Source organism: Varroa jacobsoni, unplaced genomic scaffold (assembly GCF_002532875.2).
Source record: "Varroa jacobsoni isolate VJ856 unplaced genomic scaffold, vjacob_1.0 scaffold_1278, whole genome shotgun sequence".
Taxonomy (NCBI): Eukaryota; Metazoa; Arthropoda; class Arachnida; order Mesostigmata; family Varroidae; genus Varroa; species Varroa jacobsoni.
The window spans coordinates 264996-292973 of NW_019214180.1; the positions used below are offsets into that span (position 1 = coordinate 264996).

General features: G+C 39.9%; 3 protein-coding genes across 7 annotated transcripts; 1 reads left to right on the forward strand and 2 right to left on the reverse strand.

Moving 5' to 3' along the window:
• The first annotated feature begins 99 nt into the window (after positions 1-99).
• On the forward strand, positions 100-2801 carry LOC111268349 (uncharacterized). 4 transcript variants are annotated; one of them, XM_022847298.2, is made up of 4 exons: positions 100-212; positions 744-998; positions 1157-1318; positions 1548-2801. In XM_022847298.2, the coding sequence occupies exons 2-4, from the start codon at positions 834-836 to the stop codon at positions 1815-1817; spliced, it is 597 nt and encodes a 198-aa protein (XP_022703033.1). In that variant the 5' UTR covers positions 100-212; positions 744-833; the 3' UTR covers positions 1818-2801. The 4 variants fall into 4 exon arrangements, with proteins under 4 accessions (XP_022703033.1, XP_022703034.1, XP_022703035.1 ...); XM_022847299.2 differs by lacking the exon at positions 100-212 and adding an exon at positions 304-402; XM_022847300.2 differs by lacking the exon at positions 100-212 and adding an exon at positions 408-427.
• Positions 2802-8548: 5747 nt separating this feature from the next.
• On the reverse strand, positions 8549-14302 carry LOC111268346 (cell adhesion molecule Dscam1). Its single transcript, XM_022847293.2, has 2 exons — positions 12182-14302; positions 8549-11053 (listed from the first exon to the last, which is right to left on the reverse strand). The coding sequence occupies exons 1-2, from the start codon at positions 13228-13230 to the stop codon at positions 9835-9837; spliced, it is 2268 nt and encodes a 755-aa protein (XP_022703028.1). The 5' UTR covers positions 13231-14302; the 3' UTR covers positions 8549-9834.
• Positions 14303-15968: 1666 nt separating this feature from the next.
• On the reverse strand, positions 15969-27973 carry LOC111268344 (elongation factor-like GTPase 1). Of its 2 annotated transcripts, none has more exons than XM_022847290.2 (12): positions 27647-27973; positions 27012-27079; positions 26505-26718; positions 25995-26260; positions 25524-25837; positions 24997-25250; positions 24616-24819; positions 24221-24408; positions 23144-24058; positions 22599-22844; positions 22114-22470; positions 15969-21494 (listed from the first exon to the last, which is right to left on the reverse strand). In XM_022847290.2, the coding sequence occupies exons 1-12, from the start codon at positions 27741-27743 to the stop codon at positions 21411-21413; spliced, it is 3207 nt and encodes a 1068-aa protein (XP_022703025.1). In that variant the 5' UTR covers positions 27744-27973; the 3' UTR covers positions 15969-21410. The 2 variants fall into 2 exon arrangements, with proteins under 2 accessions (XP_022703025.1, XP_022703024.1); XM_022847289.2 differs by having other exon boundaries at positions 24221-24414.
• Positions 27974-27978: the final 5 nt, after the last annotated feature.

The window sequence follows — 27978 nt, forward strand, 5'->3', positions numbered from 1 at the left end:
CATACCGTCACTATTTACGGTACAGTGTCTAGTTTGCTGGGTTCCATCCAGGACTTCACCGTTAACCTGTGTACCAGTTAGTCCCCGTGATAGTAGTATAGCTAACGTGTTTTCCTAGCAGTTTCAGAGACAGGTGGCAGTATCGGTTCGAATTCGGCCGTTGGCCCGCTTCGTTTCATACCGACAGCATGCGGTTCTAGTGACAGCCAAAGGTATAACTACCGAGCGTAAAACACAGAAACATCCTTTGTACACAACAAGACACCATACTCCAATAAGGAGAAGTCTGAGGGCCACATAAACAAACACACACAGACGCATAATTGAGCGTTTATCGTATGGATTGTGTATATAGACTATGTAGTAGAATCAGCTGACGGTGCTTAATCCATAGTCATAAAGGTATGCGTTCTATTGGGAGCCCTAAGTACAGCAATAGTTTATATTAATTTAATAGTTTCACTTGTGCTAACGAATGTTTGCATCCGGTGCATTGAATTAATGTTCCAACAATAGAATATCATATCTGAATTAGCAAACAGATTACAGCTGCAGTTTACAAAATTTGTTAGTCGGAACTTGACGCATGATTATGTGTGTGAACAAACATTTGAATTTTTCATGTTGATTACATTTACCTGCCCTGTATGGTTTATATTCAAGTGTTAATCTGAACAGAGAAATGAGCAAATAAGCATAATGTTAACTAAAATAGATTCTTTGACGACAAAATTTTTTTGTAGATAATTTTCTACGTTTATTTGTGTTGGGAAGGCTGATTGGCCCTGAGCAAGATGTCGATGGTTGCTAGTGCCGTATGACATAGTATAACGATGGTATACTCCATACACCTGGCTACATTTGCCGAACAGGGAGAGCCACAAATTCTTTATTCACGGGCTTTTTGCCAAAGTTTGCCCCTGCCTCAGTCACCGCTGGATAAGCTATGCACGTTTAGCCTTCAAGGAGTTGACACCCTCAATGACGAGCAAGATAAGGTGCGTATATATCTATTGTCGGTAATATGGCATTAATATGCGTTACATGTTCTGTCTGTGGTATTTAGTCCTGTTCATTCGGAGCGCGTCGTTTGTTCTGGGAAACTTGCTTGGAGCCTTAGTTCTACTCGAACATATTCGTAATGATTTGTTTTTAGGAGCAGCAACTGCTTCGTATTTCCGAAGGCAACGACGTTTTGGATTATTTGCTACGAGAGGGAAAAGCAGAATTTCATGCAGCGCTTGCGCGAAGCTCAGAAAAGGAAGCCAAAATGCGTGACTTCCTCAATGGGACCTTCCGGCTGATGGGATCGGATCTGGTATGTACAAACCGCGTGCTCCTTTTCTATTATTTATGTGTATACTATTGGCCTATAACAAAAAGACTATTTGACTCCAACTTTTTGCGGATAGAAATCGTTGCAGTTAGCGTATCATAGATGAGCGCGTAAGAGAAATGCACAAGCCTCTTGCATCTTCGAAATAATGCTGTTTGTATATTTGTATATGAATAATCAGCACTTGTTTTTCTCTTGTATGCCTGAATAGGCTGTCCACTGGATAGCTACTCTTCGTGGTACTGTCCTCATGACGATTGCAGCATCTTCAGATCCTCCATCGGTGATTCGAACCAATCTTCGTCTCTTAATGACATCGCTATCTAACCGAATTCGGTTGGACCAAACGCGTGAAGTGTTCCTGAAATCGCACGTAATTGCGCTCACCATCAAGTATTATTTACCTTGTGGGCAACTGTTACTCCAGCCAGCTGTCATTCAGAAACAGGTTGACGAAACCATCGGAAAATTGCTTAAATAATTGAGTGCGTGACTGCGCTATGGCTTTTCTCCAAGACTGTAACCTTCATACGAACAATATAAGCCTTTGCGTCTATACCGTGGCATCGCTTGGCAACTGATGCCAGTGGATACGAGGAGTCAATATAGAGGTGGCTGGCGTCAGGGAAGTCCATCCTGGGAAGCCTGCCGAAACTGGAGTATGCTAGACGCATCCAAAAGTCGATATGTACTGAATGCGCTCGAAGCCATACTTGAAGCATAAGGCGCATGAGTACACGTAATATTTCGTTGTAGTAATTATTAAATAGAATCCAATTTGCTTTTCGATTCCCGTTATGTCAAATGGCCTACTAGCAGTGGTGTGTATTTGTCGCCTCGATAGTACTTTTAAGTAGAACGTTGCAAAAGTTATTGAACTTCCAAGGGTTACCTGCAACTTTATAACTACAGAAGACTTTTTAATTTCAGTCTGAAACGGAAATAGGATTATTAGTTCTTCAAGGTTGTACTTTTTTGCTTCTATACTTGGTACATTACTGTATTTTGAATTCGAAAATCGAAAAGTAAAAAAGCTTGATTGCAAAATAATAAAATAGTAACTTTATCGGATAGAAGTATCTAGAATACAAAACATATGTAGTAAATGCAGAGGCGGGACTTACCTATTATTAGAAAATATTGCCAGTATGTAAATACAAAGCGTTTCACAGTGTTCTACAAATTTTTGTGCGCTTAAACCCTCTATGATACATAGAATTATACAGTTGTTTGTTGAGGAGATTCACAATACCACAGAAAGGTAGAAGTTACGTCAACAATGATAACTGGCGCAATCGAGGCTCAGCAAATCCAAAGTGACTAGAAAAAGCCTGCTTCGTCCAAAACAAGTCAACGTGCCACTATTGGAGAGCAAGTTGTGATACTTGAGACATTTGATACATGAAAGGAAATCATTTAACTAGGATTATGTCGTTCCAAGCAAATAAAGCTAGGTTTCAATTAATTTATTTAACTTTTTTTTTTATATAGTTTGCACTTCTTTCCAATACAAATTTATTCATAATTTGGAATCGGTGGAATAACACCTCATATTTAGGTTTTGAAGCCAGAGGAACCGTATAGTATTCTAAATAAATGATCTTTGAATAACTTGAAAAATAAATGCAATTAAAAAATCTTACAAAATGTAATAACCTGTACTTCGAAAAAGTGATTCTTTTGAAGAACGGACGACAATTTTGCGAGTTATTAGAATCGGTGTGTTTGTTACTTAGTGTGAATAAAAGATAACACTGAGAAATATTGGTGAGCTTTTGATAAGGTTTTACGTTGAAATAAAATGAATTAATCTAGTTCACCGAAATGATAGCCACTTTGTCGGGGATGAGTGACAATAGCTTATTACCGCTACGATTTTTTTTTCTTTATCTTTGTGTTCATTGTCTGTTTTGAGCCTATACAAGCGACGATCGGATTTCTGCTTACCACCAGTTGGTAATTTGGCTGAACAGCTCTAAGCTGAGTACTGATGATTTTTTGCATTATGGCTCCAACTTTTGTTGTTACAGTCTTCCTATTGTATGTGCACACAGTAAATTAGCTAATTTTAGTACGCTGATTTGGTATACAACAAAAATTCAGTGGCACCATGCTAATTTAGTTTTTATCAAAACAGTTATTTGCGGTGTTCGTTTTTCTTTTTGAGACAAAGCTCTTTACTGTCGATCAGAAATATCAACTCCACTTACACTTTTACATGTTTTAAACTAAAATATTTTGTTTAAACAACTCCGACGTAGTTGTGTACGTATGTGCGTGTTACCAAGAAACCCTACAGCTTAAACTGCAAACCCATAAGCAGAAAAATTAAATTAGCATCTATCTGCTATTAAAGCCTTGTTCTCGATACATTGGCGTACAGTTTATTCTATTGATAATGTCTGACATAATTCATATTGCTTCGTATCGATCAAAATTGTGGTCTTTCTCGAATGGCGACTGATTTCTTATTGGCCCAGATATACTGCTAGAAATCTGATTGCCACCGAGACTGACGGAAGGTACACGAATGATAAGAATGTGAACACAACTTGGGCTTTGTTCATATACGGTATTTTGGTATAGATAGATAACACATCTGATAATTTCGTTTTGCTCAGAGTTGCGTGGGCCTCCGTGCTGTTTTTGCAAACACAGTCCAATTAGCTGCTGCGTACCTTGGGCTTAACTGTCAATAACTATTTCTTTCTATTTATTCTGCTCGATTTGTAGGTTGGGCAGATAGAATACCTCGTTGTATTGGGGAAGAATAAGGACCAGTTCAAATTGCGTACGTAATTACAGTGGCGTTAATGTAGTCTCCATCTTCGTCGTTAAAAACGACACCATCCAGGACTCGGACAACTAGACTGTAAAGCGTGTGCATGGGAAGACCCCGAAACGTGCACGTGCTTTTGTCAGAACCGATTGTGTGAAAGGCGTAGCACCGGTTCGAATTTAGGCAAACGACTTTATAGTAAACATAATTGCCAATAAATCCCTCTGAATTCCTTGAATTCCTGAATGGACCTGACTAAAGGTACTTAAGACATGATTAGGGCTTGTCGTATTGGCCTGATCCGTCGCTAGCGCACAGGAAATAGAGAGCAGTGGTAAGAAATATTGCTGCTATCTCACAAGCAGCCCCAGACTCTGTACATCGAGCTGAAGACACGGAAGTGGGCGCAACTGATGTGGTGCGGGCTGCATTTGTGCACACTTTTTCAAAAACGTCGTCTATAACTGCATATATACACTCACATCATTTGACGCTACAAACTAGAGGAGTATAGATTTATGGTAGTGCAACTTCGACTTGGCATAACTGACAACCTTATCTCTAATGTATCCAGTTCTAAGAATATACTAGTGAAAACAGTGTTGACTATTATGCCCCACATGTGATGTAATGTTACTTAGAAGACCGTTCAGGGATGGGTAAAACGACGACCTCCTTATCATCTAAAGACGATATAATATCTGGGGAGATGAATTATCTTTTTTTTTTTAATTTTGTAAACGTTTCCAATGTAAAAACAAGAAACACAAAGTGTACGGATGGGGTGGTGATCTACGAAACTGGTGGCCCGTACGAAATTGACGTCAATCTTTCAGGAACTATACCTACAATAATAGACAATTTGGTTCCAGCCTAAATCTTAAACAGGAGGTTCTATATTCAAAATAACTATTAATTATAATTATATAACTTCTGTTGTCAACGTAACTTGGCAGTTAAATTTTTGGCTAAAGAAGTTTAGGATTCCGCGCTTTACCTCCCCGCATGCTACAATCGATGATACGGTGCTAACGTGTGCGTGGACACGTTAGCAATAGCACAACGCACTGTCGGTCCCGCTGTCACGCGTAGGCGCTGTAAGAGTCACGAAGCATACTAAGCGAAATCCCCTCTTAGTATGTGCATCCGGCCGCCATTCTCTTCACGCCTCGGGGTTAATGAATTCACACTCACATAGCAAATATATTATTTTGATTATAAATTCGAACACATTGGACCTGTTTCTTCTTCCCAACCATCCCTTTTATCATACACAACAACGTCGACGACTTACATATCGTAAATCGGTTCACCAAAGCTTTACTGCTTGCGTTCTGCCGATTACCCCTTCCAGATCCCATTCCAGCAAAGTTGGCTGATGTTGATGCACTTGCTCCTTTAATCTCATTTCAAAATCCCTGTTGTCCGCGCAGATCCTCGCACGATTTAAAGCTATTTATTATTACTTTTCTGTCGGATTAGAAAATGTGTTGATTTTGTCTTGTGACTCTTTGCTCTTTTTTCATCCTGAAAAAATCGGATATGCTTTACGTATTAAAATAAATATTAGGTCCATCATAAAAATTACTTGATTGCATTTTTAATTGAAAAAGGCCGTAAAAGAAAAGCGAAATAAGATATATAAAAGATAGATAAAAGATGCCAGCTCGACACTAGAGAACGGCAAACCCTAAACCCTCGAGTTAGTTGTTTCAGTTGCTCTGGAAAAGGTAGTTGTAAACGCTATATATAATAAAAGCAGCTATCGTTGCGTGTGCTATATGACCTGCACTAAAGGACAAGAATATTCAATGAAGGCAAATCTTCAAGCCTTTACTGACGGTAAATAATGATGGCGCAGCCTATCTGAATAGACACTTGCTAACACATTAAAATCTGCAGAGATAGAGAAGGAACGCAAAAAGCAACGCAACGCTCGAGAAAGACATGTTTGCTTTCTGCTTGGCTTCCTTGAAGAAAACTAGCGGATGACAAGATTTTGTTTGGTTATATTTAAGATAATGGTATTTTGCTTCCATTTTCATCCGCGTCATCTATTCTATTGACGCTTTCGCATAGGTCTTAGCTATAAAAGAAGAGTTATTAACTTAGTTATGAATTTTCTAACAACAATGTGTTTTATACTGAAGTGTACTGTAACGTACATCTGATCCCTTTCATGTGTTTGCGAAAGGCTTTAGCTAATTTATATAGACAAAATTGGCATTCAATCATCAAACGCTTGGGTTCACTTTCTTCTATATTTCTTTTTGAATAATTAAATTGAGACTAATCTCCTTAGACTACAGAAATGCACTGTGTACGTCCTCATGCTAATCTTAACGCCACCAATAACATTAAATTAACGACCTAAAACAAGATCTCTCTCGACAACTATACTATTACCTACATCGCCAGTCAGTATTGTAGTTGTCTTTCAGCTGGAAAAGCCCTATAAGCCAGGGCAACCTTGGAAATCAACATGCTTCATCTTTTACATCATTTATGAACCTAGCCGATAAGTAGTCTAGTAAAGGTAACAGAAATGTTAATCAGCGTTAATTACATAACAATATGATCGGGAAAGTTTATATGTTTATAGTAGATTACAAATTAATTGAATTAAATCGTGGTGTTATGACGAGATATCAGAACGAGCAGTGTTGGCGCAGATAATAACAAAAGGACGCCAAATGCAGGTGTATAGAAACATTATTAATATCCTTTGAAATTATTAATTTGGAACGCCCAAAAGCAGAGTCGCCCAATGATTTTTTTTAAGGCAAAAGCTGATTAACCCCCCAGCGGCAGAAACCTCATCAAATGATACTAGGCACCGCAAAGCCACTGAGGCGGAGAGTTCCAAAAACCCGCTAAGCGCCCAGGCGGCCTGAATGTAGACGCCACAGCCCTTGAACAGATCAGGACAAGACGGCTGGCTAAGTAGACCGGCCATTAAGATATTCTGTAGCTTGCCGCATTACGTAATGACCGACCAATATTATGAGTCACTGTCGGAAATTGCTTGCTTGTGGGTATATTCATACGGGAGACAGTGCCCCCGAAAGGACACGCCTAAGACATCTGTAGGCTTTTTTAAAAAAAACGATAACATAGTTTAACTGTGAAGTGGAATTGTTCCGAACTAAGTTTATAGTTTTGGTAATCAGAAATAATAAATCAAATCTGTCAATGGAGCTATTCCGTCTCTATAGCTGTTCACCAACCAACGACGTTACACAGAGATAAACACACTGTTTTGAAATCTACTTTTGTGTCGATTGCGTAACGTATTACTCGCCACATTTAGACCCAACCTCGTCTGCAGCCAATTCAAGAATTACTTATGGGCCTATTGGAGATCTGAGCTGCAAGTATATAAACCCCCAGTGTATGATTTTAATTGAATAAAGAAGACAACAAGTTCCACTGCTACCAGCGGAAGTGCTACACTTACGTATAAACGAATGTTGTACAATAAAATACCCTCCAAAAAAAGACGCCATGCGTATTTACACATGTTAATCATCATGAAATAAATTTTTATTCGATGGAAATGTATTGTTAGATATGAATCCCTTAGGAAGGGTGTTATTAAAGTACAAAACGCATAATACAAGAAAAGGCTTAAAGAATCATGTCACTTTATGCTATTTCCTTCCACATTCTGTTCATAAAGATTATCCGCTGATGTTATTGCCGTCTTCCCTGCATCTGTTGCGTGTCTGTTTTTTTACTATACCTTTACTTGTCTACTTCAGTATCTCAGTAAATAAATACAGCTTATTAATCTCGTTTAAGGTTATGTTGTATTTACTACGCTCACCTTTATTTGGTATCAACTTTTGGGCAGAAGACGTTGAATTATCGTAGTCATGAGATATTTACGTCTCCGTGTTGTATATCGCTGTGTTTGTAAAAAAAATTTGTATTTACGTGTGTCATATATATATATATATATATATATATATATATATATATATATATAGGATCTTTACATAGGATCTTTTCAATGGCAGCCACGCGCTGATCAAAATGCACAGAGATAGTAAAAACATCTGGTAAAACATACTAAATAGTTAAGGTGTGCCAGCAACCATAGATTTGGCATTATTATGAATTCCGTATCTCATTTTCTCCTCATATATCTTTCGCTATCATATCCTAGGCAGATCCATAGATCGTTTCATATGGTACTTTTTCTTTTCATACGAGGCTTTTCTTAAACATCGTCATTTTTCCTTAAGCAACGAAATTAAATATGTGGATTTCCTAACTGGTTTCTTAAATACCCATACAATTATTATATATCACACAACTTCTGTGAAGTGAATCGTGATCTCTTCTCTGTTTTATATCTGTCATATTTGGTACACGTTTATCTTGTTTCCCCTCCTTAGTATATATGACCTTTAACGTAAACAGACCAAATGTACGTTAATCTTCTTCCTCGTTTATTTTGCGCATTATATCAATTAATGCATTGAGAACCACTGACTAGATTTTTGTTCCCGAGAGACAGATTGGACAGATGTTAAACGGCTCACGTCAAAGATTGCCGCTATACGATAATAGCATTTCACTGTTATTAATTAGCCGCATCTATAATTCGAGTAAGTATTTCAGTAATTAATTGGAATTAATGCTCTACTAGCAACATTCACAGTAAAATTGTTACAAAATCCATCCACCAATCGCTTAACCATGCGTCATCTCAATATTCAATTTTCGTCTTTCACACACATTGTGCTGTATATGTAAATAGGAATAACATTCTCAACGGCTTTTCTCTCTACATTTTTCACACTTTATATTCCTTCCGTCATCTCCCCGACCCCATACCGACCATAAAGTCCTCTCCATTTGTCGTTTCCCTAATTCGATATTTCCGCAATATGTACATGTATCTCTCAGCGAGTTCTGCTCATATTGTGTCTTTCATTACTGTACAATGCTACATAATACACTCTTACAGAACAGACTGTACATCTACTTCGCCGTTCTTATTGTTCGTTCCGCTTTGATGCTTTTGCAGCACCATCCGCTTATCAGTTTTTGACCATTTTACCGCAATCGTAAATCAACATTGCTTCTTCTACTACATTACTGTCAAATTCAGACCTTTTCTATGATAACCTAATCATATTCATTCCCTTTCTCCTTTTGCTTCTTAGTTCCTGTTTGGTTATTTGAACTTTTCCAATTACTGACTGGTGAATGCGATTCAGAATGATTGATTGAGGTACCAGTAGAAGGAAAATCTGCGGGCACGACGAAGTGACGCATCCTTCGTTTTGTTCACCTGTGTTACCCGTTTTTCATCCCTGCTTTCCGCTTTCACTGAGAACGAAAACTTACCTGCGAAACTCTTATCTCTAATAATACTTATTTTCTTTCGAGTGTGACAGTTACACTTGTCTTTTTTTTCGTTATTTTAACGTATTTTTTCCGGGTTTTCTTATTTCCTTACCGTATATCAGTCCATTGCATGTCATCTCTAACTCCTTACTCCGCCCTGTGCTGGGTAACCGATATCTGGCCGTTTCATTTCGTTTTCGAATAAATCGCTAGCTTGCTACTAGCTAATCAAATAGGCCTATTGTAGTAATCGGCTACTCTAATATGCTAATTCACTGGCGACAGTGCGAACTCTCCGAGTCCGATGGTTGCAACAGCTGCCTGTGGTTCAGTTACATCTGGGAGGCAGCGGCGGGGGAGACTATATATCACAAATGTCAACCTTGTGCATTGTTGGGCCAAACTGCCGACTGAGACTTTGTCGCCGTTTAAGCGACCGAAGATCTTGTATGCTCTCATAGATAGCGTACGCATTTTCCGAACTTTTTTCTGAACGGGGAATAGTTGAATACGGCGTAGAATTGACACTCTTTTTGCGCGAAGTTTGGCGTGAGTATGTGGCGTATGGGTTCATTTGGTATGCATTGTACGGGTTCATCTTCATGGTCATACCAGGCAGGACCTGTTGCCCACCCGGAATGTTGGTAAAACAGAAATCATAATCTGCGTTCACGGGCGGTGGAGGGTCTGTTCCCTTCTTTTTCGCATACATATAGACCCCAGTACCCGATAAAACTGCCACGATTACCAAGAGAAGGCAAACCAACGGTACTACCGTATACATAACCTCTGCTTCGGCAGCATTGATGCTTACGTCATCAGTCGTTTGGGGACTTTTGCTGGGATCGGGCACTCGGATCGACAGCACATCCGACGGTTCGGTCTTACCGAGATTCGTGTGAGCCACCATATATATCTGGTAGTATTCGTTCAAGTTCAATCCAGTTAACTGGTACGTACTTTGGCCTGGATGATCTATATATGTTTCCTTCCACACGCTCTGCTCGCCTTGTCGACTATAGATAGTGTAACCAGTTACTTTAGTCGAGGGTGAAGACCAGCGCAGGGTGGCCGATTGACCATCAAGAGTTTTTAGATGCAGCTGAGGTGGTGGCATATAGTCGCCATCCTCGGTATAGAACGACGTCTCCAAACTTGGTGGTGAATACCCGATACCATTAACAGCTTTGACAACGACGCCGTAAAGCGTGTATTTCATGAGCCCTCGTAGTGTGTATGTGCTCTGATCAGGACCCACCGTATGGAAAGAGTATGGCCGATTCGAGTCTTGACTAGCTGCCTTATAACCGACGAAGTAACCGGTCAGTTGCTCAGAATTCCATTCAGACTCTGGGGGAGGTATCCAGGATATGACGGCGTGATTAGGTCCTGTCGAGATGACCTGAACATTTGAAGGGGCTGCAGAAGGTTGTTCATCTTTCGTACGTACTGTAACGGTACGTGACTGTTCCGAAGGGCCAACATCGTTGTAAGCGATAATGTAAAGTTTGTATTCAGTCGCTGGGTGAAGCTTTGGAATCTGGACTGTAGTGGATGAACCGGCCACGCTTATATTGAACCTAAAGCAAGAAACAAATAAACTTACTTTCAAGTTTTTCATTTTACAATAGGTAAGCTTTTTGGAGAATTATATAAAATACAGGGCATGCATAAAGTTTGTTTTAACTAATCACCTATCCGAATCGCCTATATTTTTACTTGTTAAAATAAGGCCAAAGTTAAGGTCTTTTTATTTCAAAAGCGATACATCATACATAAGTGCGTTTAATTCACAGTTCCGTATTTCTATCTATTAGTCCAAGAGTTTACGAAAGCTTTCGTTCAAAAGCGAAGAACTAATTGCATTAAAAAACGGATTTTTACTACGCAATAAAATTTTGTATTTTTTAAGCACCAGGGCACGAATAGAAGACTTAGACGTACTGAGTAGCGTTCGAAATATTTGATGTTTCTGATTTGACCTCACTTGAGATCACTATATTTGATATCATTAATATGTTAGAAGCTTAATGTTTATCTAGTAGATTCCTTCGGAAGTTTGTCATCGTACAGAATGTTTTGGTGAAATTTGGAAGTAAAAAAATAGAACTATTTTAAATGTATTGTTAAAAGCGCTGGAAAACCTGAATAAATGACTACGCAACGTTAAGACGTTAGATTGGCACTCAAATGGCCGCCAGGCATTTCTCTAATTTGCACGGGTGCTCTAGCTTTCTTAACCCTATTTTATTTGTTTAGAACAACTGATGCATCTCCAGTATGATAGAACATTTTCTTCTAAAAAATGGACAAGAAGCGCAAGGTATAATATAGATTACTTCGAGAGCTACAACTGAGCCGTAATTGATTTCAGTAGCATCGTGTCAACACTTCGAGATCTACCTGACGTCACTATTACTCTTCTAGCGTTAAGGGTCAAATAGTTATTACACAGTGTTTCCTTGTACAATAAGCAGATTGTAGCCTTGAAATAAGTGCCCTTTTTCTATTTGCCATGCACACTATTGAAATTACGATCAACCCTGATTGAAAATAACTGTAAAACGAAGCTTTACAGCAATAGTTTTTTTAAATTTACTTTATGGTATGTTGATAGTGTGCTGTATGCGCTACTAATGGTGCTAATTAATATCATCTAATAGTCCTATTAAATACCTACGTGTACTTTTGATTTCCGCTAAACTTACTTTGTTATATCTCTGTGCGACCAGAAACACACGTTATACCCAGTGACCACAACTCGCTTAGGAGTGGTCCAGGTCACGCGCGCACTACGACTCCAGATTCCAGACACTTCAATACCTTCCGGTACTTCAGGCGGTTCGCGCACCACTAAGCGTGCTTCGGCCTGATCTTCGCCGAATGAATTCTTCGCAACGCACATGTATCGACCAGCATGCTGAGCACCAGCATCTCGAATAATGAAATTCGAAAAGAGTTGCTCTTGCTCCTTATCGCCTAGTAGAATTTTATCCGAAGAACTTTCCGGCATGGTTTGGCCGTCATGGCGCCACTCAACGATGATCGGATAATCGCCAGCGGCCGAGCACGACATATTGACGGTGCCACCCCGTTCAACCTGCACAAGCGTTTGCGGAAGCTTGACGCGCGGCCGCACAAATACCCTAATTGTTGCCTGTTTAACCAGTGCAGACCCGATTGAGTTTGATGCCTCGCATGAAAATACACCTGCGTCAATTTTTTTAGCAGCGTTCACTATGAGTGCTCCATCTACAGTGATGTCATAGCGGCTTCTAATTAATAGCTGATTGCCTTTTGACCATCGATACGTCGGCGCCGGCGATCCCCCGGCATGGCAGGGAATCTTTAGTATTTGGCCCTCTTCGACATCCATATCGAATGGCTCTTGCATCCAAAACGGTGCGACATTCACTCGAAGGTGCGCCTTCACTGAGGCTTTACCTGCTAAATTTATCGCTTCACAGCGGTATTCACCGACATCATCTTCTGAAAGTGATTTAAACGTCAATGTGGATGTATGCTCAGCTTGTGTGATGACCGTCATGGCTGACGAGAATAAGCGCACACCGTTTTTTTGCCATTCGAAAGCAAGTGGCGAATCGCCGATGGCGACACTGCATGTAAGCCGATACTCTGTTCCTTTGACGAGGTCTTCTGGAATAACTAGCCGTGCAAGCTGGGGTGCCTTTGCGGCCGCCCCCGCTGCCACGCACAGGCCTACGAGCGTAGCAAAGGCGGCGATGGGCGACCCCATCGCGTACGGTTTAAGTTCAGCTTAATACGAGGCTAGCTGAAGTCTATGCCCTGTCTGCTGAGCGCTGCCGGTCAAATGTACTATCTTCTCCTAATGTCCGTGTTTCCTGTCCGCCTTTTTAATCCGAAAATGTCTGTGGATTTGTTTTGATGTTAGCTCGCCATCGTTCCATGGCTACACGCGGCGGCCTAAATCCCCGTTGTTCCGCGCGGAAAACCTCACTTTAGAGAATACACATACGCGTACATCAATATACAAAGATTTACACTCATACTAAGCATACACCCTGTTCAGTAATAGTAATGAGCATAATAGATAAACACACAAGAAGTAAATCCCTTCTCCTCTACTGCCACTTCCGTCGTACACAACAACGTCTACTGCACTGTATCGCCACGATATGTTGCTTCCATTATTGTTTCTTGCTTGTTTGCAGCTGAATGATGGCTCACAGTATTCGTGGCCTCTATGCAATCGAAGCGCAGTAACCGGTGGAGAGGTTACTGCTTCGACCGGCAGCAGCTCAACAATGAAAGATCTACATGAGCACTTCACTACAATACACTGCGTTGTAGCTGTGCAGCCATATTGCAACCGTTCTGTCCTATGGGTTTCTGTATTAGACACGGGCTCAAGCTAGGCATTTGGTGCCTGCTTGCCTTTCCGAGACGCAAATGGCTGGCTAGGACGGCTCAGCGTACAGAAAGCCAGCTTGCAGACGTCGTACACAGTTAGAATGGGTGTGAATGCCTGTGCATATTGGTATGAATAATTTCTGTTCGGCGCCTGTCTCCGTATCAGTTTAGTGGAGATCGACTGTATAGTTAGGGCGCAGTAGTGTAACTATGAGAAGAGTGAGTCATTCATAAAGAAGAGAAAGGGCGGTGCCGATCGCGAAGCGAGGGTGACATTAGCATGGAGCCGATCCGATGCTACCCTGAACACGACTGGTGCCGCTCCACCGAAGCGAATGGTTCGCTGCTGTCGAAAGCAGCAGGCCTCTTACCTAGCGGGGCCCCGTAGACTGAGGACGAACAAGCGGCACGGATAAGAAGAAGTAGCGCGAAGGAAAGGGGGCAAGCAAACAATCACTTTAGAGAGGGCAAACGCGGGGCCGCCACAAATGCTAGAAAGAGTACTTCTCCTGTGGAAAATTGACTAATTACAAGTTCAGACTGTGTGAGAGGCAGACTCTGGAAATACCCACAGAAACGCTGCAAAAAGGGCCGGGAAAGTAAAACAGATCACCATCAGGGGAAAATACCGGTAGAGCCATATAGTCTAAATTCGGGCGCAAACCGCAGACAAATCTTATAGGCGTGTACTGCGTATTTTTTCCAAGCATACCTATGTCCTATGACTATTCTTGTATCTCTTAACTTCCAGAATAAATACGATAACCATTATCTGGAAGGAAAAATGACACAACCTGATAGTCAAAATATTCTCCAATTTTAATTTTCACACGTATAGAGCAATCCATCATACAACTAAGTTATAACTAAAACCAAGGAGACTCTGATAATGTATCTAAAACTGGCTTCAATATAACAAAAAAACTAGCCACCCACTACTTGTATTATCTATAAACAGGAGCTCACTAGCTCACAAACTTGTCTATATGAAACGCGTATACTTTGAATGCCCCTTGCACGAAGTTTGCTTTGAGCAATAAAAAATTAACGAGAGGCAATTGCTTCCAGTTACTCCTGATGATTCTACCAGTTGCTTATTTAGCCTATAAAATAAAAACGAAGGAAACATATAATAAAAAGAAATGTGGAATGCATCAACGGCATGGACAATAGTCTTCCCGTTCCCGTGTTCATTCGGTAATACAAATACGATCATCTGGTCGGAAGCAACTTCAAAAATACGCCAAAAAAAGGCAACAGCAAGCTACTAGATGTATTGACATACCTTTTTTCTTCATTACAAAGTTTACGCTTAAGCCTTAAATACAACATTAATAAGGTAACCTCTAGCACTGTTGGCACTGCTCACAAGATTTACTCGCTCCGCTTGGCTTTTCCCCGCTTTTCAAAGATTTTCGGTCTTACTCCTTAAATGACAACGCGGACCCTTTCAGATGTGTCCATCGCCCGTGAGTTGTCGTAAGCCGAGAATCCCCGTGTTAACCACGAAAGAGGTTTACAACCTGAAAACACAACTGTTTGACGCGGCGTGTAGGCCGCACCCTTGGCCTTGATCTATTTCAAGAAACTGTTAACTCTGTTTTCTGCCAAAAAATGACCTCAGGCTTTCTTGTACTCTAATCGTTTTCAGAACATGTGGTTTTAGCACGACGGTCCACATAACAGATAACGTAGCCGTATCAGGAAGATCGTTTCGGTGAACGACACTTCCAGCGGGGTGACGTCGAATGACCTCTTGGATCATGTGGCATAACTCTACTCGACTTTTTTTGTATGGAAGTACCTAAATGGCACGATGTACTGTGACAATCCACAAACAGTAGATAAACTTAACGAAAATAATTGTGCCACCATATCAGAGATAGGGCCACACGTATGTGAAAAAGCAGCAAAAAAATTTGCAGAATCTAATAAATGATAAAAGAGTCCACTTTATTGATTTTATATGTAAACAAAAATTTAAATGTAGAAATATTGTGGTGAATAATGAGTTGTATAAACACATTTAATTGTTTTTCGTTAGCGTTATTATGAAGTTGCTCCTGTCTTTGTATATAGCTACATACGATTCAGTAAACTACATTTCATTTTTGAAATCACTGAATCAGTTTAATTTATTTACTTCATTTTAACAGAATGCTCTCAACAGGGACTGACACAAAACGTTGTTCTTACAGTTTATATAGACAATAGCTGTAGGTGATGTGCGTGTAATATGTGTGTGTCTTTATCAGTATTAATTTCCATCAGTTGAACTTACTTAACATGAACTCAAAGTTTACTTAAGAGCTATACCATTTTAATCTCAGAGAATGTCGATCTAGTGACTTTAAAAGGTAAGATCGAACTTTTATGTTTTTAAAGTAGGAAATCGTTAAAGGTTGAAGATTTCAATTTTTTTACTAGGTAAATAGTAATAACACGCTACATCACACTACCCCAAGCTGAAAACAAAATACTGCAAGATAGGTATTTCATTACAATTTCTAATAAAGCAACACTTTTATGATATCTAATATGCACGCGGACCTCAATATTATCTAAAACAAAATTATGTTTAAAATAAATCTTTAATAGTTTCTGTTTTTTAAATAGCTATTAACAGAGATTGGGAGCTCAGGCGATATTTCGGTTTTGCGAATGGCTGTTACAATCCTTTCAATTATTGAGAGGCCTGTTAATTAATAAATAATCACTCCATCGACTATACTATGTAAAACAAAATGGAAACCGCGGTTAAACGGCAACCCCTTTAGCAGATCTAGATTTTAGGGTAGGCTGTCGTGTTAATTTACTACGAAATTTTCTATTTCAACTAATAATGTTCGCTAACTTGATTTAATGTAGAAAAAATACTCAATGTGCATCTCGAGCTGCTGCTAAAATCGCTGACTCATCTAGAAACTGTCGAAGCTTGTGGTTAGTTGCAACTTTAACTTTCCGTGAATGTATCACAACACTATGATGGTAAAATGTGCAATTCCTAGGTCTGAAGAAATTTAAAGCCTTTATTTAACTGGGGTAGTGCCGTTTTTCAAAAGTTTTATGCATTAATGCAAAGCCAGCAAGATCCTGTTAATTTCAGGCTTTCTCGAAGCGTAGTCTGCACATTATTGTGAATTCAACCCAATAGCCAAGCTGCGCTCTGGGTCAATCCGATTTCCGTAGAACACTAGGTGCTTACCAATTATGAGTATAATACTGTAAGTAAAGACAGCACTTTCGATTAATAATAGCCAAGGATCGCGTCGGCTTTGGGAGCATTTGAAACACTGCTTTGTTTGACCTGGCAGTCATCTGACTGATGACCTTGTGTGGCTCGAATATTGTAAATGCTGACGACAAAATTTTAACAGACTTCTCGGCATAAATTAGAGTACCATATGTACACCCCGCTCTACTGTTTCTCGCATCATTCGCCTTCCGAAGGTGTGTATATACTGTTTATAACAGAACACAGATATTTTAATGAATTGTTTGCTGAAGGATTTGTCTATTAAAGTAGTTGTTATTGTTTTTTAAAGCCCGAAATCTTCACAACCGTTACAACAGTCTTGTTCACATTCTTTGATAGCGGCAGTTAGCGAGACGGCATTGTCACACTTAAGTTCCATGGATTTTTCCTCGATCACACACTGGTTCAAATTTAGGCTGCAAAGAGGCCATTAAATACAGGAAGTACCCACTTACTCAGCCACCTGAGCAACCATTTCATTAACCTGCTCATGGTCGCCGGTGAGCCATCAGAAGTAAAAATGTGTGGTCTACCGTTTGCAACAGTAGCCATACCTACGATGCCCCTAGTAATAGATAGATTTTCCTGAAAGCAGTGTGTCTTGTGACATGTTGTCTAACGCCGGAGAGGATACTAAGAGCGCGGACATCGGCTGAAAATTTGGTTCTACTGATAAAAGGGGCATTTGAATTGTTGTAACGTTAAGGATCGTCTCTGTGATTAATTTTCACATCTAACACAAATGCTGTGCATCTAATGCAAACGCTTTTGTCTTAAGGCATAATATTTGTACTTAATTATAGTAAATAATTTAAGCCATTATATTCTTGTCGTCTTAAATGCAGTACCAAAGGGTGAACCAAAACCTCAGGATAATAAAAATTGCACTTTTGCTCCCTTTTAATTAATCGTGAACCCCTACAGCAGATGTTCTGTCGTGTTTATCATCGTTTTATATAAAAATCTGCTCCTGGTTCTTCAGTAGCCAGGTTCACAGTTGTAATCACGAGTAACCAAAACAGCTAAGAATCTTGGCAAGGATATGTCTAACGCAAGAGTATCCAAAAATAATTAATCTTTTATTGCAGCAGTAGATTCCTTGCCTCACCCTAAATGACTTATGGTCTTGTACAGGAAATGACAGGCGTTGTTCTCGTTCTAAGAATCGTGGGTACACACACGCCGTATAACTCCCCACAAAAAATTTATCCGAATGTATCTTCAGCACTCTGTAAATAAGAGCCATTGGTCTGTGTACCAAGACTTTTGGACATGCATGATTTCCGCGATGGTGCAGTTGCGATGTGTATATTTACTAAATTAAAAAGCAAAGATTCCGCGCTTGTTTCCTGCAGGGGCCAGTCGCCTGACACAACGGTACTACAAGACTCGAAACATGATCTCAAACGTTGAGGTAAGCTTTTCCCCATTTAGCTATGAATTAATGATCACAAACAATATATTTGGCGCTTTTAGACAAATTACTGGCTGTTTCTATAGCATCGTTGGCGTTGGCGTTATATTGGGTTTTAGCAGAGATACCGCTCAGACTAGGACTAAATCATTACACATAATATATATTAAAGTGACTGCGTTGTTTTTAATGAACAATCATTTGAACGCACGACGACCGAAGTATTTACAACGGGATTTAAAAATCTGTATGTTGTACTACTTTATTTACATCGAATCACCTTGGGCACAAGTATGACACTATCTAGATGAGGGTTCACTCACTTCAACAAACTGTTTTTTATGTGTGGTTCAATCAGTTGACGCAGATTTTTATTGATTGAGAACTCTACTATTGATAGCCATGTTTTTATTCGCACTATAAGCTTAACTAAACAAACGTGCGTTGTTAGATTGCATAGATAATTTAAACATCACACACGTATCTCAACTTCTACTTTAAGGCCTTTCGTTTTTTTATCAAAAGACATTTTACTTCACGAACCTTCCCTGATGAGCTTTATAATTGCGTAAGTACTAAGCAGAACCATGTCGATCTTATATTGGAAATTTTACAGATAGTTCAACACATTGATAGTTTCTAATATACAATGGATATTTCAGTCCAGATTTGACTGATAGAGACGAAGCTGAAACCTCCTACAGGTGTGGTCCCACTACGTGTGCCGCTGTTCTGCGGAACAGCAATCCAAGAATTACTATTATGAACGGTAGAAGCCAACGTACGATCTTTTATGCATTAAGCGCCATTAAGCAAACCGAAACAGAACCGATGGATACGAGTGAGCCGTACGTTGCGGGGATGGACATTTATGATCAGTTTATAGGAGAACCGATGGAGATTGATGGAGAATACAGTACCGACCAGATGGAACTTGACGAGCAATTTGTTATGCCATTTGCGCCTTTTACGGCCATCTCAGTCAAAAATTTTTGACCAGCCTCGTCCAGGGACTTACTACCTCAACCCATTTTTCTAATCTTCGAATTTTTCTCGGAAAACGTTTGCCTTCATACCATGTCTCGATCTGGCGTGTAGGGTATGCGACCTTAGCACTTGTGAGCCGCCCTTAGAGAACTGCACTGAAAATTACGTACGAAAAATAAATTCGACTGCTGAGCTGCTGTCGGTAAGAATGCCGCGCGAGTCACTCGCGTTGTCGGTAGGGATCCGAATCTATTTTCAAGTAGATTCGTACTTTCGTTATGCTTTTTTCCTGGTCATCTACTGAAGAAATTTGCCGATGAACACTGTTCTAATCACACTTCACCACATGCCTTGCATTTTGTGGGAACTGATCGAACAACACGTTTGACGATGCTGGTGGTAGCGTGCCCACTCTACTTGCATAGTATCTATTTCCCTGATTAGGATGCTGCTATAATAGGCTCATTTCAAAGGCAGCCAGGGCCGGTTCGTTACAGTTATTTTTATTACTATTATTTTCACGGGATCATAGAATATGCATAGAAGAGAAATTATATACAGGACCGTTATCAACCTAGCAGTAATATCAAACTTACATACATCTCTGTCCTATATTGCAGTATTACTGGTTTATACGTATGTAGGAATCGACTGAGATATCGGTTGTATATAGAGCAGTACGAGGATCACCTCTCTCTGCCGTTCCTTTGCCCTTTCCATTTCCAGCTTCGTTCTATTCACACTCCACCCCAACCCATCGCTTTTTCCGCGAATGGAGCAGGTGATCTCCGCCAAGAAATTTCTTGCTATATGGGGCCAGCGCGGCTATAGCTCACGCAGTTTGCATTGAGTCGTGAGGCGAGCGTATTGCGTCACGCCTGGCAGCATATCTATTGTTACGGTAGGAGAGATATTTACAGAACGCATAGAATAGAACGAAGGCAATAACAACAACTAGCTTTAGTAAACTACAATGGTGACCGGCTCGTGGCTGGTGACGCCCAAGCCTTATTCGGTTCACCAACTTTATTCACATTCACAGTGACATCATAGCAATCCAATGTTAAACGTCCCATGAATAACACCATAGGCGGCGTATCAGCGTTAACAACATAGCATCACATAAGAACAACAGCGATACCTCTACAGCCATAACGATGAAGGGGAATTCATGAGATCTCACCTCATACTTACGACGCACCCGACTTGTGTCTACAAAGCAGCTCTTGGGTCACCTTACGTGTTTTCTCGTTATGCGTTTTCTCATCATCATATCACTATCTGACAATATTCTTTCACATGTCACTATCTGACAATATTCGTTCATAAACAATAATTCGCGACAATGGATAACAGTCTTCGTTTTTTTCATCACCTAGTTGTGGCTTGCGCCCACAAGATGTCATGCATGTAACTGTGCCAAAATACGTGCCACCTAGAACGTTATCATGAAGACCGATGGACTGCTAATTAGCCGAGGAGCGCGCAGGCGGAACATTTTCTGGGTGGCTCAGTACCCGTTCGCATGGGGAGTAGCGAAAGCGCGTTGCGACTTTATATACCTTTTACACCAGATTTAATCATTTTCACCACATTTAATGAGGAGTCACTCAGCCAACCAGTTGATGAAAGCCAACGGAGTCTCTGCTCTCTTTAGCTTCGCGATTTATGCAACAACAAGACGGCAACTCAATCAGCGTTTACGGTTGCGTCAAGTCACGCACTACGATTCTAGCCATGCAGTAACGGTAGTAGTATTAGCAAATGTAGCGACTACTACACTTTTGGAAACGACGACGGCTGAAGACATCCTTTCTGTAACTGCTGTTTTGACTGTTAATGAAGATCAATCACCAATCACAGTCTGTACCAGGACCGTGTTGTTTCATTATTTCTTCTTGCTAAGAGTTCGTTGTTTTTCGGCATGTTCGACAACATGCTCTTTCACTTTGAGACCTTTACGCCGACGCACCTGTTAATGAGCGTAAAGAGTAACATTTAGATGCACTAGAAGCTGATATCAAGCATACTCATCTACAGCTATCTAGAATCCTATTGGAACAACTGCTCTGTCATGCCTTGATACCTGCTTTTGTGTCTCGATCTTATGCCGTGGTCAGGTAACTGACATATAGACATCGCGATTGGCAACCTCAAGCACCAGCCAAAAAATTTCTACAAATCAACTATTATTGATTAGGTGTATGTAATAATGTATTTAGCATAATGACTGTTAAATACATTATTCTACACCAATACTTTGCTATAATAACGTATTTGATATAGATACGCTCGTATGTATGCCCCGTTCCTCGTCAACAAGTCGGACACTGTTTGGACAATACGTCATAACGACCAACAGTTTGCGAACGCTGAAATTTTATCATGATAACGTACATTTAGATCCCACAGCTTCGCAAATAATTAGCGATCTTACAGTTACAGCGTAAATGGATGATTAAGATAATTTAGTTAGAGCATAAATGGATGATTAAGATAATTTAGTTACAGCATAAATGGATGATAAATGGATGATTAAGATAATTTATTATTATATAAAAGAAACTGCTACATGAATCAAAAATACACACCTGGTTCATGTACTTCATTGCACGGTTTTCCGAATCGGCTTTTTCTCCGAAATGTAGCAGCTCTTCTTCGGTGTTCGGCACCCAAAAAGGATCGACATCAATTAGCTCCCAGTGGCTGAAGAACAGTTGCGGCTGAGCTAAACCGCTTGTTTGTTTGCGCATTTCGTCGGCCAACCGGAAGCTTTCAATGACCGGTAACACTGCTCGGACTTCAAAGGATGAGCTACCCTCGATGAGGTCGCCAGATGTTACGCGGCCATGTCGTCGTGCAACAACGGAATACATTTTTCGCAAAGCCTCCGCCGTGACTCCTATTGTGCATTCATACATAGCAGCCATTAAGCGCTGTGGCTGAATCTGCAATCAAGCGGAAGCAGGTTGACTACGGTATAAAATCCAGTCAACAGAGATACCAATAAAGATATATACGAATAATATCTGGAATAATATCTGAATCAACGTAACGGTCCCTTAAATATTCTAACCTGAAAAGCTTTGCGACAGGCATCTTTGACTGTAGCCATAATTTGTCCTGATAGAGGTCCATATGGGGAGCTTGCGTCTTCGCTGCTACTGACAATCTCCCATTCTGAAACCACAAATGCCACACCGCGCAACGGTTCCTCGCATAATGGCCCCGCTAGAGTGGCAAGCTGAAACCCAGACACGACGTTGCTCTCCAACAACTGCCGCTCACCCAGGCTTTTATCGACAGTTTCCCAATAGCTAACCTGAAAATTGATTTGGAAACACGAATTAACTGTGTGTACTGTAAAGAGCAAACTATGCTAAACTGCAAAAACCACAGTTCCTACAACGCTATCCCGATTTATTGCAAACTTCCACATTTTATATGGTTGTACGACAAAACCAATCAGCGAAAATTATTTTCAAAATTGATCTCTTGATATCTTTTCTACAGTTTTTAACTATTTACATTGTGTGCGCAGCCCTAAAAAAAATTAATTTTTTTATCTGTTGAATATTCGCTAGTCTACCCAATAACGAAGATTGGTATTTTTAAACTTACTGGGAAATCTTTGACGGCATTAATGAGCACATTCGGTCCACATTTTTTCGGGCCAAAACTCCAGATTTGTTCGACATCAAAATTTTTCCACAGGTCGATATCAGATTCACCAAACGTCTTTTGAAGCTTTTCCCGAAACATTTTCACTCTCTCTGTAAGCTGGCAGCCAATTTCTGAGTTATTTTCTCGCTCTTTTTTCTTAGCTTGATCAAACTTTTTCAATAAAGATGTCTCCAAATCCAGCAGGGATGCTATTGTTTCTGGAAGAGGCAGCGCCTTGATAGTGAGGAAACTCTGTTTGGAAGCTGTGAATAAAGTTACGCTTCGGTCGGGATTAATTGTCTTATCTCCATCATCCTCTTTAATTGTTAGCCTATTTGAAATATCAATCACCTCATTAACCATGTCGGTTTTTGGAGGTTCGACGACAGTCTCGCGGAAGGCAACAATAGGTTCAGAGACTGTCACGTCGATTTTGGCAAATCGCTCCTTTAGATCTAACAGGCAACGTTCAAGATGTACTTCTCCCGCCGTTATCAGAACGTGCTCCCCGGTTTCCTGTAGAATCACCTGTACGCACGGATCAGCTTGGTTGAGTAATTTCATGCCGTGAATAAGTTTAGGCATATCTTGAAGATTCTTCGGCTCAAGCGCTACCCTCAAAATAGGAGCAACGGGCGACGTTAGGTCAGTAAATGCTGGACACATCACGCTGCTACTCAGGGTCGCGTACTTTGCAACGTGTTGCTCTAACAGTCCACCAATACCAAGAATGTTTCCAGCAGGTACTTCGTTTATGGCCGCGAGTTCTTTTCCCATAAGCAGATACAGTCGATCAATTGTTATGCGAGTTACATGCTCGTCAGCTTGGAGGTCTTTCAGTGTCCGCTTTTGATCCACTTGGAGTGTGGGATTCTGTTACAACAAATTAAGATTTTCGTTACCTTTCACCGTATTGTTTACAAATTGCTGGTCTCCTAGAAATTGTTGATTGTTAAATCACGGAAGATAATGATCCAACAAAATGCAGGTCAGCATTCTTTATTTCACGATTGCATAAATAAAGCTAAAAGATACCTTAGTCAAGAAAGTTCGTGGATCGTGCTTTGGTCCCAGGACGTAAAGCTCAGTTCCTATTCTCAGTGTTCCACTGAAGACTCTGGCAAAGCCCACAAAAACTGTTGTGTTTTCGTTCTCCTCGAGAGACTCTGTTAGATGGCTTTTAGTTTCTTCATCTAACTTTTCATCTAATGGTTTTTCGCAATCTGAAACTTATTGAAAATTCAATAACACTATAACTGCGAGGAATATAAATTCGCTCATTTTATTACAGCAAGAAAACTCCCTGGTTGTTCATATATATATATATATATATATATATATATATACTTAAAGAGAGAACAACCGAAACGTCTATTTCATTCAAATTTCAGAACGGAGCCTAAAATTTCATTTCCAGATTATTCAAGCACCTTGTTTAGTCGACTCATCATTTTGCTCTATTTTCTGTGATTTGAGTTCAAGCCTTCGTTTTGCCTCAGTACGTCTCTCGGCCATTTCTTGAGTCGTCAGCTGTATGGGCCTGTATTCCGGCAATGAGGCTTTATCGACAGCGAACATCTTTGACACAAACAAAATCACTGGAGCATTTGTGGATGGGTCACCGACGCGCAAAGCTGAAAGTAAGACGAAGCAATACATAAGAAGTTAAGTATCAGAGGTACTATTGCGCGCAGGTCAGCCTACTCAGAGAGCTTGAACTCTATAAGAACTGTGATTCCCATTTACAACTATTTACGATCAGAATTGTAGAATAAACTATGCATACAATTGAGTTTGAACCAGGGACTCACCATTTTTCATAGTAACAGAGTCTTCAGGAAGATCTTGAGTATCGTTAAGGTTAAGAATTTGATTCACTCGCTGCTCTGGCATTTCGCCGGGTGGTGAAACACATTGGCACACCATACTGAGTACGGTTCGCGACAAAGGAAGCCATGCACTCATCATGGCACGAACTTTTACGCGAGGATCAGTCTGGCGTAAATCTCGAGCTTGCAGCTTCACTCCTAATGAAGTGCACATCTTCTCTAATGCCTCGTTGTCCCTAACGAGAGGCGAGGTGAATAGATATTATGTTATGGTGCTACAATTATATTTGCCTTACTCATTATTTAATAAGAGAAGTGTCTGTAGATATAACAGACGAAGGGCCTTCAGTGACCATAGCACTAAGACCTTGTTTTAAGAAGCGTTGTTATTACGGTTTATCTCCTCTAGCAGAATATCCTAAACCATAAACAAAATTACTACAAATTACTGATTTTTTTTATAGCGATAGGGACTAAGAGAAAAACACAGCTATATACCGTTAACTCACCTTTTAATGCAGATAGCTTCATAGGCATCAAATATGGGTTGGAGAACTAGCTGTACAAACAGTGGTTTTTTGGCTTTAGCCTGGGCACCTTTTTGGATTTTCCTTGCTTTCATATTAAGACAAAAGTCACCCCAAAGTGTTCGTCGCAACATTTCGTATCGAGTACGCAATTTTACCGAGTAAATTCTAGCAAAGTCCTCAATTGAAAAGCCCCAGCCGTCCATGGCAGAGGTAAACACAACGTTACCACTGGCAGGATCGAAGTATAATGTAGAATCATCAATATCATCAAGACGGGCATCCCAGTCGTATATCTGCGACAAGAAAACCATTGGTCCTTTTATTATTTGTAGATGTTAAAATATTCCACGAGTTATAATATTCACGATTTACTACATTAATTTTCTTATAAGCTCGAAGGTTTAGAATTCAATACTGAACTTCATTTGTAATCTAGTCTGGGGCACCTACCTCTGACTCGCTGGTTACACAATTTCCTTGATCTTTAACTTCTGTATCATCCTGACGTAAGCCAATTCTCTCAAGAGCCGTTTTGGTAAACATTTCGCCGGTAACAGCGTTCACCTGTTCGAGAACCTGTTGTAGCCGTACATATGCGTCAAGTGGGGTCATTTGTTTCTCGAGGATCAATCGATCAATCTTGTTTAATACTAGAACGGGACGTAGTTGCTCACGGTAAATCAACTCCAAGGCTACCTTTGTTTGGGCACAAACTCCTGTTTTGTTAAAACAACAATGATATAACAAAAAGTAAAATTAGCACCTATATGTGCGCTCTAACAATTTTGAACCAATCATACAATCAAAATTAGGATTTAGTAAAACAGTAATATTATCACTGAAGATGTTGTTAGTTTTTAAGTGTGCCGCTCTACATTATAACTGTAAGCTTATTTTAGTAGACTATGCGCTCGTATTTATCGCTTCGAAATAAATAGATCATGACAGAGTGCGACTGACCTTCAATAACATCAACAACTACAATTGCGGCATCGCAAAGTCGGATAGCCGTTGTTACTTCGGAGGTGAAGTCTACATGTCCTGGTGAGTCAATGAGATTGACGAGATACTCCTTTTTGCTGCCTGTTTCCAGGGCAAAGTGCAGAGAAATGGCGGACGACTTCATGGTAATTCCACGTTCCTGTTCATCCCACCTCGAATCCAGATAACGGACCTTTTTCAGAGAATTCAAGTTATTTGCGAACAGAACAATATGATAATTCTTTGATTCGCTCTTGAAGAAAAGTCGCAAACGTAACATAGGGCTTAAAGCGAACTTCTTTCGATACAGCCTACAGACCCATGGATGTCTCTATGGGTTAAATTAATCTATCTTTCATGAATGTACGAAGTCTATTTCAATTATTAAACGAGTAAATTGGGAAAAAATGATTACTGCTCGCTATAATATATACGAAATCTACACTTGGGATAGATTTTAAAAGTGCACCACTAGAAGAAACAAACCTTCCCTGCCATCCTCTGAGAAATGATTCCATTGCTGGCAACCAGTGAATCTGCCAACGTAGTCTTCCCTGTTCAGTCCAATAGAAACAGACTTTTTTAGCTTTTTAGAATGCGATGTTTCGTTTAATTTCTGCAGATTAATTATATCTGTAATAACCCTTAACAAAAGACATCTTGAATACTCTCATATCTTCGTCTACATTGACACACGGAATAATGTAGAAAAAAATTAATTATGTCATCGAATTCTTTGTGCTTAATAAATCACCTTATTAAAGGGTGGCATATTATCCAGTATTTTTCCTCTATTCTCAATAATTTTCAGTTAAATTGATGTTTTTTTAACTAGTCACTATAGCAACGAGTAAGACGTTATCAGAATATTGAAACTGCACAAATTACCTAGTATCTATTTAAATACACAATTGTGCAGAGACTTTATAACTGAAAATGTCTGATAAAATAAAAACGGACGTAAAAATATAACAGATAAAAAAAAGACGTAAAAACTAAAAAGCGGTTCAGCCTTTTCTCCTATCGCCTCTTGAAAAATAACTTAATTTATACAAATGACATGATTTTTTTCTTTAATTAAATTCTACCTTGATATATTCTCCTAAATTCCCCGAACTTACCGTGATCGACGTGGGCCAGAATGCAAACATTTCGAATATTTTCAGTTTTCTTTTGAAGCTGCTCTAACAGTTGGAGTGGCGTTTTCTGTCGCGACATGTCTAAGCAGTTGCTTCTTATTAAATATCACAGACGATTGCGGGAATACTGTGGCCCAAAACAACAATCAGGTAACAACAATAAAGAGACACTTTATAACGGAGTCTACACTACGCACACTATATCGAACAACAACAAGGCACAAATAAACGTAATTTAGCACCGGCACGTGGTATGTACTCATACCCTGGCACTGAACGCTACTCTCGAAAGCCGCAAGACCCTAAAAATTGCA

What these genes read in the sequence shown, in the direction of transcription:
- LOC111268349 (XM_022847298.2), top strand. Translation starts at nt 834, where the DNA reads ATGGTATACTCCATACACCTGGCTACATTTGCCGAACAGGGAGAGCCA. An exon ending in TCAATGACGAGCAAGATAAG is followed by an intron (nt 999 to 1,156) that starts GTGCGTATATAT and finishes ATTTGTTTTTAG; the next exon opens with GAGCAGCAACTGCTTCGTAT. An exon ending in GGCTGATGGGATCGGATCTG is followed by an intron (nt 1,319 to 1,547) that starts GTATGTACAAAC and finishes ATGCCTGAATAG; the next exon opens with GCTGTCCACTGGATAGCTAC.
- LOC111268346 (XM_022847293.2), bottom strand. Translation starts at nt 13,230, where the DNA reads ATGGGGTCGCCCATCGCCGCCTTTGCTACGCTCGTAGGCCTGTGCGTG. An exon ending in TCGCACAGAGATATAACAAA is followed by an intron (nt 11,054 to 12,181) that starts GTAAGTTTAGCG and finishes TTCTTGCTTTAG; the next exon opens with GTTCAATATAAGCGTGGCCG.
- LOC111268344 (XM_022847289.2), bottom strand. Translation starts at nt 27,743, where the DNA reads ATGTCGCGACAGAAAACGCCACTCCAACTGTTAGAGCAGCTTCAAAAG. An exon ending in CTCAGAGGATGGCAGGGAAG is followed by an intron (nt 26,719 to 27,011) that starts GTTTGTTTCTTC and finishes TCTCTGAAAAAG; the next exon opens with GTCCGTTATCTGGATTCGAG. An exon ending in CAATGAAGTACATGAACCAG is followed by an intron (nt 21,495 to 22,113) that starts GTGTGTATTTTT and finishes GCTCATTAACAG; the next exon opens with GTGCGTCGGCGTAAAGGTCT.